Below are 13060 nucleotides of genomic sequence, written 5' to 3' on the forward strand. Positions count from 1 at the left end.
AAATATCTGCTGACAACGAGTTGGCGGTGCACCTGCTTTGCAAATCCTGCAATCTACCGAAATCTGCACGACAGTTTACGAACCGGATTTCGATTTCGGTGCGCGATTTTGATTGGACTATGCATAGACTCGTTAGCCCAGCCAAAATGTAACTCCATAATACCAGCCTAGTTCGGCAAGGGTGGAAACTGGACTTTTATAGTCAGTTAACTCTTTTGCCTCAGGAAGATGGTATCAACGGGTATTGTTCCACCGTTGCCATCAGCTCTTCTGCTGCTATGCATAATAGAATACCTTTTTCGACCAATGTATTATGGATAGTAATTGCCTTTGTTAAAAAATTGTGTTATCTTTCCCATGAGTATCGACTTTCGACCTTGTTCCGTTTATGTCTGTCACATGACCCTTGATGGTTCTGCGTTCTTACTTCAGTTAAAAGTGAGCGAGTTTATAGCTCAGTTTAAAGAGCCATCTTGAATCAACGTTTATAGCTCAGTTTAAAGGACGACTATATAAGAACGTTTATATCTTAATTTAAAGGACCACTATATAACAACGTTTATATTTCAGTCTAAAGAGCCACTATATAACAACGTTTATATCTCAGTCTAAAGAGCCACTATATAACAACGTTTATATCTCGGTCTAAAGAGCCACTATATAACAACGTTTATATTGCAGTTTAAAGAGCCACTATATAACAACATTTATATTTCAGTTTAAAGAGCCACTTAGATATAACAACGTTTATATCTCAGTTTAAAGAGCCACTATATAACAACGTTTTTATCTCAGTTTAGGGAGCCACTATATAACAACGTTTATATCTCAGTTTAAAGAGCCACTATATAACATTTATATCTCAGTTTAAAGAGCCACTATATAACAACGTTTATATTTCAGTTTAAAGAGCCACTATATAACAACATTTATATCTCAGTTTAAAGAGCCACTATATAACGTTTATATCTCAGTTTAAAGAGCCACTATAAAACAACGTTTATATCTCAGTTTAGGGAGCCACAATAAATCAACGTCTATTTCTCAGTTGAAAGGGGCACTTTGTAGTTTATAGCAGTGTGAGTGAGTGAGTGAGTGAGTGAGTGAGTGAGTGAGTGAGTGAGTGAGTTGGGTTTAACGCCGCTTTTAACAGTATTCCAGTTATATCGCGGCGTGTCAACCTAATGTTGGAGGAAAGCCCGAAGTGATGCAGGTCTCAAACGTTTACCTCTTCGGTGAAACCCACAAGCACTGGTATGGTGCTGACAAACCTAGACACATAATCGGGGCGAACCTGGATTCGAACCCACAATCATAGGTTTCTGGCGTGCCCAAGGGACGTAACTCTGCACGGCGAATTGCGGCGCCTCAGACGACTGGGTCACCCGTGCCCCCCAGTGCGAGCGCCAACAAATAATCTTTTAACGTCTTGTACAGACTGTAGTATAACACGACCTGGGGATTGAACCACCGACCTTCCGCTCTTGGGACAGACACTCTCTCCATTACATCGTAGAGGCGGCCACTGGAAAACGACCCACCTTCCCCTCTCGGGACAGACGCTCTATCTGTTACATCGTAGAGGCGGCCACAGGACAACCACCGACCTTCCGCTTTCGGGACAGACACTCTATCCACTATGCCATGGAGGCGGCCTCGGGATCTAACCATGGTCAAGCAAAGACTGGCCCAGTTGTGATTTAGTGTGACAACTCTGCTTTGAACAGTAACTAGTGTCAGGGGGCGGTCGGGTAGCCTAGTGGTTAAAGCGTTCGCTCGTCACGCCGATGACCCGGGTTCGATTCCCGACATGGGTACAATGTATGAAGCCCATTTCTGGTGTCCCCCGCCGTGATATTGCTGGATTATTGCTAAATGCAGCGTAAAATCAAACTGGCTCACTAGTCTGTCAGCTTGAGGCAAGAAGCAGGCTGGAAGTGATGCAGGTCTTTGAACTTGAAACCAACGCAAGGGTATGATGCTGGCAAACCTAGAAACATAATCAAGACGCCAGGATTCGAACCCAGATCATATGTTTCTGGTACGCATAAGAGATGCTACTCTGCACAGCAAAATGCAGCACTTTAGATCTATACTGATTTCATTCGCAAGAACAACAGTGTCACCCCAAGTTTGTAAGCTGATGTAAGCTGATGTCCCAATGATTTTTCAAGGCTTTAGAACATGAATTAAATTTCATTGTTTGAATCAGATCTTGATTTTCAAATAATCCTGCCACACAATGTCTTCTACTGAATACATGCGACCTAGATTTGTCAGTTTGTTGTTTAATACAACACTCTGCAATATTCCAGCTATCTGATGGCTGCCTGTACATAATCGAATGTAGACCTGAAAAAAAAACCCAGTGATTGAAACCATGAGCAAATCCCTGCTGTCAGTATATGTTGACACACAATCAACCAAGTCACCCAGCCTGACCACCTGATCCAAATCATAGTGTTTGGGGGCCTTCTGTAACCCAGAATCAATCCCCACAGAGTCATTGAATTAGACAGACAGGAATATATATATGATGCAGATTTCAAATAAAGCTATCATCTTTCTTCCAGGGAATCTATAGAAGTCTCATATAGACGACTTGACTTGATAAAAACAAACCACGTGTTTCTTATATTTAATATTTTATTCCACTTTCCTGGCTTGCAAAAGAAAAAAAAATATGATGAAGACATGACGGGCGAGTATCGCCAGTATGAAATCCACTGAACACTGTCAATATTAAAATGTTAAAACCAGTAAAATATCTACTACCTGTACAATGACTGCTGTACTACACATAGGACTCACAGAACATATATGACAGACCACAGACAGGGGGATAACAGTCATATACCACTGATGATAACACTGTTATACACTTGTCATACATCCAGCCCGGCAACATGTCACACACCTTGGAGGAAAACACTGTTACACACCTAGGGCAATGACATGTCACATACTTTGGATGATAACACAGTTATAACCTAGGATAACAGTTGCACAAGTCAGCAATAACACTGTTACACACCTCGGATGATGCCACTGCTATACAATTCAACTGGGATAAGAGTCGGTAACAATATGTATGATCAAGAGTTCTATGGTAAAGTATTTGTACCACAATAACAGTTGGATGACTGACTACATGAGGATAACAGGTTGAATAACATGGTTGATCAGGATGTGTTGAATGATAACTTAGATGAGGTTGTCATCATGAGCTGTATGATGTTGATGTGAAATTATGATGAACATGACCAGATATGGAGTGGGATGGCGGTGACATGACAATAAGCTTGATAAATGAGAGGTGAAAACACAAAGTCCATGGTCTATTTTCATGCCTCCTCAGGAACAGATTTAACACAAGACATACACTGAAACCTTGTTAATCCGAACCATATAAACAGAATATTGCCATACCAAATGATGAGGATGGAGTCCCCTGTATATGTAGACATTCCCCACAGTACATGTCTGGAACAGCAGGTTTCTGGACTAATGAGGTTTCACTGTATTATCTCCCATGGTTTGAAACTGAGAGAGATTACAAACATAGGACAATACCTGCATTTCTGCTGCCCTGACAAAGGCAGTTGGCATTAATCAATGTTAACACATGTTCCATTTTGTGTTTTGTGATGGTAACTTTGCCATCAAAAAACAATTTCATTGATTGGCCAAGAAAACACTGTTCATCAAATATTACTTTTAGAAGCCCTACTGTTGCACTGTTTTGCCTTTGTAAGAAATGACACCATTTAGTTGAAATCTTTAGTTTAATTGATTGTGTTTCTACTGTAATTTTTCATACTCTGCTAAATCTACCTTTCCTGTTCGCCTTCTTACCCTCAACTATATCTACATTATTCTTATGCATGATAAGAAAGAATTTCTACAAATGCCCAAGTAACTCAGCCCTTAAGTGTGGACAATGTGTGACTGTAGACAATGTGTAAGTGCCTGCAGCCTGACCTGTGATAAAGGTCGTGGGGGTCGGTGATGGACTGTACACTTAACACGGACATCACATATACAACAACCTGCCTGTCAGGCCCAGTAGGCAGCCGGTCAGCAGCCAAACACAAACATCTACAATGCACTTGATTATCTACATGGCTTGGAAGGGTACATATGTGAGGGTTTCTTCTTGACGGTAAAGGTACATATGTGAGGGTTTCTTCTTGACGGTAAAGGTACATATGTGAGGGTTTCTTCTTGACGGTAAAGGTACATATGTGAGGGTTTCTTCTTGACTGTAAAGGTACACATGTGAGGGTTTCTTCTTGACTGTAAAGGTACACATATGAGGGTTTCTTCTTGACTGTAAAGGTACACATGTGAGGGTTTCTTCTTGACTGTAAAGGTACACATATGAGGGTTTCTTCTTGACTGTAAAGGTACACATATGAGGGTTTCTTCTTGACTGTAAAGGTACACATGTGAGGGTTTCTTCTTGACTGTAAAGGTACACATATGAGGGTTTCTTCTTGACTGCAAAGGTACATATGTGAGCGTTTCTTCTTGACTGCAAAGGTACATATGTGAGGGTTTCTTCTTGACTGTAAAGGTACACGTGTGGGTGTCATCTAGTATGTAAAGGTACATATTGAGGTTTTCTTCATGATGGGGAAGGTATAGGGAGACATAATGATAGTTTTCAATAAAGTAATTGCCATCATGTACAGATGAGATGTGACTTTATGTAATGATTGTCATGTCCTACAGACGAGAAAAGGTTTGGTGTAGTGATCTTCATGTCCTACAGACGAGAAAAGGTTTGATGTAGTGATCTTCATGGTTTTCAGACGAGGAAAGGTTTGATGTAGTGATCTTCATGGTCTACAGACGAGAAAAGGTTTGATGTAGTGATCTTCAAGTCCTACAGACGAGAAAAGGTTTGGTGTAGTGATCTTCATGATCTACAGACGAGAAAAGGTTTGATGTAGTGATCTTCATGGGGGTGGGGTGGGTATTGGAACTGTTGCAGTGCTGCTCTTCACAAACAACACAGCGTTCAGCCCCGTTTCACCTCACCTCACCTCATCTTCCCAGGGGGGCAAAGTCTCTAAAAGCATCCAACTAGTGTACTGAATGCAATAGTTTACACAGAAGACTAAGGGCTGATGGGATCAGTAAAGAATGATTGGCAGACAAGTTGACATGGGCTTGACATAAGAATGGTGGAGTAGGGTAGGTTGAAGAGTAGGTGGTAATGGGAGAGGGTTTGAACCTGGAGGGTTTGTAGAGTTGTAGAGGATCCTGCTCCCACGACCATGGTTTGTTGTTGTCAATTTTCACTAAAACCTGTCACAGTTTTACTTGTGCTCATGCCAAACAATATTACAGAATTTGTAATAAACTTTGAAAATTCTTGATCAATATGGCTCGAAAACAGAATTAAGCTATACCACATGATTTAAGGAGTGGAATTCCAACACTGGCTGTGATAGAGAGCAGGCACGTCCTAAACATGAATCTGTAAAACAATCACAAATAGTTCAACTGAACAGCTATATTAGTTCTTGCACTCATCTATAAAAACAATCATGGCATCTCAGTTCTGGGTAAACATAGCCTTATCAATATATTTCCCGAAACAAAAAATTGTCATAAGCTTTTTGAGCGTCCTGAGAGAGTGATGTGACTGTGTTGGATACCAGGAACTGACTTCATACACATCATATCAATGTATATATCCTAGCTTGCAGAGTCACCATGGATCACGGTTTATATCTCTGCCTAAAGGACAGCACACACTGAAACCATGTGGGGAGTTGAACCAATTGCTTAGGCTTGATGAGCTAACACTTTAACCACTAGGCTACATCACAGCACTGAGCAGTGTACGAGACATTTACTGGATTGTTCTCCTTGTATCTGTTGTGCCTTGATCCAAGTCAATCTGTTATTTAGATATATAATTCTCACTTTCCCATTGTCACGTTTTCTAAGGGTACCATCTAAGTATATCTTGTAATGCTAAACGTTTACGTTACACATACAAAATTTGATTTCTTAACATTAATATGTCCTGTCTGTGATCATGGGTATTAGATATTCCTGCCTCTATCAATGCCTGAAGCATGCTACAAACAATGTAGAAACGGAGGAGCACATCTATATCAACAAAAGTATTGGAAGGAAGGTATCTAGAACAGCATTGCAGATAGGCAGATAAAACTAATTTGACCTCCTGTAATCAAATAACAACTGCCGACAGAGACAAATGACTGTACAAGATAAAATAACATCAATGTTGTTGATAAAAGCAGCCTAAATGTACAAATTATCGAATCCATCTTAAAATTTCCCACAAAAACAAGTACATATACAACTAGGACAAAATTCAACAAATGAAAGACAACAGTTTTGCCACAAAGCCTCTGACATTCATTGGGTTCTTGCAAAATAAGTTCATCTTCAGGAACCCTTTAAATATTGACTGAATTAAAAAATAGGGTAATAATAAAATCTTTATACTAAAATACTTGATCCTGAGTTTCAAGTTTAAAATGTAGTAAAGAATGGACATTGTTATCAAATCATGATATAAATAAGTTATCGAGCTAGTGTGTTATATGACAGTTATATGTGTATATGTTATTATTGGGAGTTTAGGAAATTGATTTCACATTAAAGTTGACAAAGATTTACTTAGTTCTATAAATATAGCATACACTGTGTACAAACGGGATGAACTGTCGACACATTAAAATGTGAACTTCATTCTATGAAAATATTCATTCACGGAAATGAACGGCTCAGCAGATTCTGGGATGACAACAGACTTATCTCCCTTGATCTCCATGGCCGTACTGTGGCCTCCAGTGGTGTGTGAAGCATTATGCAATACTGATGAAGAATGTGCTGCTGTGTGGAGGACAACAGTCTGAGATCAGATGGAGGAGTATGTGAGTTCAGTGTTGAACAGTATCTCATATCGCCAAGTGTCAGCTATAGATGAGAGCAAAGCTAAGTGATGAGGCTGCAGATGATGGCAACTTCAGTAAACTGACGAGTACGGGTATGAATGATGACTAAGGATGCCAGATAGGGGACAGTGGGACTGGAATCTGTTCCCACTAAATAGAGATCGCATTAACACTATTAAGTCAGTACCAAATTCACATTATGCTTATATCAACAGATAACAGAAAATTCATTTAAGTCTTTCATGATACACCCTCCTGATAATGTAAATATTGTCTTTGAGAAATGAAGGTTACGTTGTAATGTTGCCATTTGAAACTTCTTCAAATTCAGAGTTCTTATATAAGACACTGCGGTCTGCTAGTTAGGGAGGCAGGACAGTCTTTCCAACATTAAATGTCTTTACCAAAGTGTTTCAGAAGGCTGTGAAATAAAAAACATGAAATACACAATAATCTAGCTAATTTCCTACACTGACACATCTCAAACAATACAAAAATATTTAGGTCTAATTCTCATGTTGTGTACATTTGTCCAATGAGTTACACAGATTCAAACTGAGCATGTCCTAAAGGGAGACAAGTCAGCAGTATTCCAGGACAAACGGTAAAGTAAGGCTTTGTGGCAAAGTGCTGCATCTCCACGCCAACAATGCAGTTCACAGACTGTGGCACATATAATACTGAAAAACATACCTATAAAAATATAAAGAAGAAACTATGCAAGGATGTCGTACCAAAAAAAACTATATGAGCAAATAAATACCTAGCCTGCCCCAATGGTCTTGAGTCTAGTGATGCATTATGCATAGAGCACGACAACCATTGTTGAGCAGCCATATTGCACTGATAGTGACAGTGGTCGAGAGAACCAAGTCTATATACACAGATACCATACACAATCATCATCACTACCCTGTGTGGCAAGGCTGCTGCTGTCTCACTGTTGAACATTGATTCATCATATCTAATACATGCATCGGAGGTACCTGAATTTCTCAGGATTGATCCGTAACTACAAATTCACATATAACGTAGGGTCAGATCTAGATTTAACATAGTACAATTCACATATAATTTTGAGTCAAATCTAGATTTAACAAAGTCAAATTCAGACACAACAGTCAATTCCAGGACTAACTGTCAATTGTAGACATAACAGAGTGGAGAAACATGGTCAAATCCATATAGGAAAATGTCCGAGGGAAAAGTTAAATTTCACCAGTCAAGTTCCAATCTCCTGGATTGACAATAAATTGACAACTGTGAATAACACACATGAATAACATACTGGTTTTGATGGTCCCTAGACACCTGCCATATGTTGACTGAAATCACAACTATATTGTTATATGTGAAGTTGTCCGTAATCAACTTTATAGGTTATTCATATCTGATTCATTTTCAATTCTAAAACTAATTTTAAAGTATTAAATTATAGATTAATGTTTCATTTGCTACCTTCAACATGATGCCACACAAGGTAATAAAGGACTGGTTGCCTGCCATCCATGACAGCACATGCAGATTGTCTGTCATGGAGAAATAGTTGTATGGATACAAGCACTAAGTCAAACAATGATGAAGTACGACACACTGATCCCACAAGTCAACATCTCTAGAATACATCTGTACAGACGACTACCGGTACTCAATATACATACACACACAGTTTTATACAGATACTAAAACTTGTGTTTCTGATATGGAAACACGACAATGACAAACGCACTGAAATCCGAAGCATGTACAGCGGCAGTTGTCACATGTATAAATAAGCCCTGTCATTCACACCCACTCACAGCACACACAACTCAGCAAACTGCTCTCGCGTTTCTTCTATAAATGCAGATAAACTCATCCAGATCGGTCTCTTGACAACAAGACCCGCGCATATTTGAAGAGAATGTAATTCAATTCTGCACCAAAGTCTCACTCGACCGGAACCAGCAGGAGCAAGTCCAGTGACTGTGACATCATCATCAAGGACTCCCCTGATGAAGGTCTAACGCGGATCAAATCGGCACTTAGTTCCATGAATGCATGCTTGACGCCTGAAGTGAAACACAAACATGACTTAACAGTAAAAAGATAATATGTTGACGATATTCCATTGACTCCACAGCTGCTGTCTGACAACAAACATCATCGTTCTCCAGCAGCCATGTTGCAGTGCCTCAAAACACACTGATTGACATCATCTCAGAACATGGACAAGCAATGTCAGCAATGCCCTGACCAAGGATTTACTCCTCCTGTTGATCTTGTTTCTGTAGTCCACTGCACTGGCACATAGAATGTTTGAGAATCCATGTTCCAGGTGTTGATGAGAGAAGGTTAAGTGGAGACTGCCCTAAACACTGGCATTCCCAGCAGTAGAATTTCAACGCTTCATCACTGGGCCAGGGATGCACAATAGCACCAGCCTGCTAGCCCGAGTCAGTCTGTTTAATGTTGAAGGTACCCCAAGGGCTAGCTAATTTCCCATGGATAGGCTGCCCTCATATGTTATCAGTCTGTGCCTAAACCTTTTGAGACTAGCCTGAAGGTGGCCCCCAGCATCAATTTCAGGAGAATTTAGTGTTATTATAGGTTGTTATTATTACTGAGCTTACTAGACCAAACAGATTTTTACTAGACTTGGGCTTCGAAGTAGTGGCCAAGGTTGCAGACTGTGGGGCTATTTGGGCTAATAGGCATTTGAGGTACAGATGGAGCCCTGCTTGACTTGGTGAAGTCAAACATTTTATCATCTTTCACAAACAACTACCAGTGCATTGATGACTTCAGTGTTGAACACACTGCAGGTTCCGTATGCCATCTCAGAGATGCTGACTGCTGATGGATCTTCGCTGTATCTCACACACAGATATCACACAGACATTTACAAGACATTATGGAACTACGGCATCGCCATGACTACCAACAGTATCCTTCACAGCATCAGCAGGTGACAGACTTTGCATCTTGATGCAGGTGATCGATTGTAAATTGATGAACAAACCTTTTCCTGGAGATGATGGCTATAGTATGGACTGTAATGCCTAAGTGAGGAGTGAGTTAGGTTTGACTCCATTCATGGCAATATTCCAGCAATAGGTCAAATGTAGACTTAGCAATCAGAGAGTTATCAAGACTTTGTGTCCTTTTTATAAGGTTGTCATGGGAATATATATGGTAAATATTTCTGAGAGAAAGACAATAGTAATCCTGTGATGACAAAAAATGGTTTTGATGGAGATTTTCAACAAAATGATATTTCTGTGATGATAAAGACAGCAATATTCCTGCCATGACAACAGCAATATTCTTGTGATGTTGAAGACTACAGTATTCTTGCGATGACAACAGCAATATTCTTGTGATGTTGAAAACTACCGTATTCTTGCGATGACAACAGCAATATTCTTGTCATGTTGAAGACTACCGTATTCCTGCGATGACAACAGTATTCTGGTGATGATGAAGTCTACCGTATTCTTGCGATGACAACAGTATTCTGGTGACGTTGAAGACTTCCGTATTCCTGCGACAACAACAGCAACAGTATTCTTGTGATGTTGAAGACTACCGTATGAAGACGATGCTGCTGCTGTCGATGAGGCCAGAAAGATACATCATTACAGCATCTTCAGGTCTGTGTCCACATCCTCTACTCCCATAGCTCCAGGACAGCAGCTATACAGGGCGACCACCAGCTCTGTGCACAACCTCTACATCTAATGCTGTTAAGTTATGACTACTGGACCTAGAGATCGACTCCTACAACAATCTAGAGAAGAAGGCTAGTACTCCCTTCCTATGATTGTCTGGGGTCAGACAGCGTAGCAGAGATCAGATTCACGTATTCCCAGGACACTGTGTCATGTGAACAGCTACATGTGGTTTACATGCTTACATGGGTGCACATTCAAACACTGGTATTGTAGATACTCCCAAAGTTGAGTATTACAAATCGAATAGTTCCATTGTGGTTTAGCTGTGCACCACAGGGCTTGTCTTCCATACACATGACCATGGCGAAAAATATAGCTTGACTCCATGTAAGTTGCATTTGAGAGAGCCAAGTACTCTTTGGGGTGGTCGTACAATGAGGCCAAGTTTGACCCTGGTGAACGATTCAGTGCTGGTTGAGATCTGCAGACTTGACTATCACCCACACTCACGTACACGCTCAAAACTTGGTCATGCTTGCTCAAAATACAAACTCCTGTACAATCTGGTCCAATCTAGTTTAAGCCGGCTTCAATCTGTTCCCTTTAAAAGTGTACCACTCTAGCCAGTATAAACTGGTCCAGCATCTTTCCAGCCACACTGTTGTCATGGAAACATAGCACTTAAAGTCTTGGCTTGCTATCTTCCACTACTGTATACAACTTTGAAGTTTGTCTATCCACTCCTGGGCCATAACAGGGTTGGCAGCCATGAAGTTGTACTGCCTCCTAACTGTGCGGATCTGCAACATCAACAAGAACATCATCAACACAAGCGACAGATCTGTTTGTTTGTTGTTTAACGCCGCACTCAGCAATATTCCAGCTATATGACGTCAGCTTGTAAATTATCAAGTCTCTATCAGACAATCCAGTCATTATGAGCAACGATCCACGCCATCGGGGTACAGTGACACAGAATCAACCAAGTCACTGAGCTGGACCACCTGATCCATTTAGCTGGCCTCTTATGACGAGCATATTCTACCCCAGAATCCCCAAGGGAGACATAAGGAAGATGGAATACATATATAGCTGCAGACATTCTCAGTTACATAGCATATCATGTCATCATTCCGTTATATTTACCCTGGACCTACAAACATACATCTTTACTGTTGGTGCAGATGCACCTGGTTACTCTGAATCTCCCTACCAAAATATGAGTAGCATGTGTCCACGCATCTTCCCGAGGCAAGAGAGTTAACTGACTTTAAAAGTCCAGTTTCCACCCTTGGCGAACTAGGCTGGAACTACTGGGCTCGATCGTAGTGCCACCAGTGTCTATTACCCGTTATGTCCCTTCTAAGCCTCTCCTATGGACCAATCAGATTCAACCTCTTGTATCACTTGCATTCGCTTCAAACAAAATGGTGGCGCCCAGTCAGGACAATCTGATTCATAATCAAGATCTATAGTGTGATAAAACGGGTCTTACATCGCGAAACGCATCAAATCACGTGAGCACCTTGATTAAAAACATGAAAAGAATTGGAAAATATCTGCTGACAACGAGTTGGCGGTGCACATGCTTTGCAAATCCTGCAATCGACGGTATTTGCACAGTATACTTACCGGATTTCTATTTCGGTGCGCGATTTTGTTTGGACTATGCCTAGACTCGTTAGTCCAGCCAAAATGTAACTCCACAATACCAGCCTAGTTTGGCAAAGGGGGGAAACTGGACTTTTATAGTCAGTTAACTCTCTTGCCTCGGGGAAGATGACAAACATACCATTGTTTGGAGTTTGAATGACATTATAACCAATCAAATTGTACTGTTCTTTTACGATTGAAACTAGTACCACTAGTACTCGACTAGACTCGTGAGTGCCCTCAATGACAACCAGAACATCTTGGACTTGTAGATTATACATCGATTCAATGGATGAATTTAATTCTCTTGCTGTGACAATTTATATAACGTGATAAGCATCATGGCCATTGATAACTGGGGTACCAGCATCCCCTCAATGGTTCATCTGCCATTCAATGTCACTGTGGGGTATACTTCAAGGTGAATAGGACACAAATAACCAAACCAAGATGAAAAACAAACATGAAAGAGTAACAGAGTCATTAGAACAGAAGACAGGTTGACTGAACCTCTTGTCCTGGGTTGTGGTTACTCCTACCTCAAATATAGAGTTTTCTTCTGATTTCTTGGATGCGCCCGGGTGGTTCTTGACAGGCTGCACTGATTCCACCTCAGCCAGATCAATGAAGCCTTTACAGTTTCCGTCCTGTATCGCATCGTAGTAGCGCAACTAAACACAAAAAACATTACATCAGAGACATGGCACTAGGTGTTCAAAGTATAAGAAGATTGGCCCAAAGATACATGCGACTGGGCCTGGGATTTGAGACACAATTTTTCGGTCACAGCTTCTTGGAAGGGAGAAGAACTTT

At 40.7% G+C, this 13060-nt stretch overlaps 1 protein-coding gene across 11 annotated transcripts in view; it reads right to left on the minus strand.

The window, feature by feature from the left end:
• Positions 1–2632: 2632 nt before the first annotated feature.
• LOC124149792 (myotubularin-related protein 13-like) overlaps positions 2633–13060 on the minus strand; it is a 135623-nt gene continuing 125195 nt past the window's right edge. For all 11 annotated transcript variants that reach the window (XM_048385931.1, XM_048385923.1, XM_048385925.1 and 8 more), the window contains 2 exons: positions 12787–12918; positions 2633–11394 (listed from right to left, as the gene is read on the minus strand). In XM_048385931.1, coding sequence (XP_048241888.1) covers positions 11302–11394; positions 12787–12918 — 225 coding nt within the window. In that variant the 3' untranslated portion in view covers positions 2633–11301. The remainder of the gene's footprint in view (positions 11395–12786; positions 12919–13060) is intronic.

This window comes from Haliotis rufescens, unplaced genomic scaffold, assembly GCF_023055435.1.
Source record: "Haliotis rufescens isolate VD_foot unplaced genomic scaffold, xgHalRufe1.0.p SCAF_6, whole genome shotgun sequence".
Classification (NCBI taxonomy): Eukaryota; Metazoa; Mollusca; class Gastropoda; order Lepetellida; family Haliotidae; genus Haliotis; species Haliotis rufescens.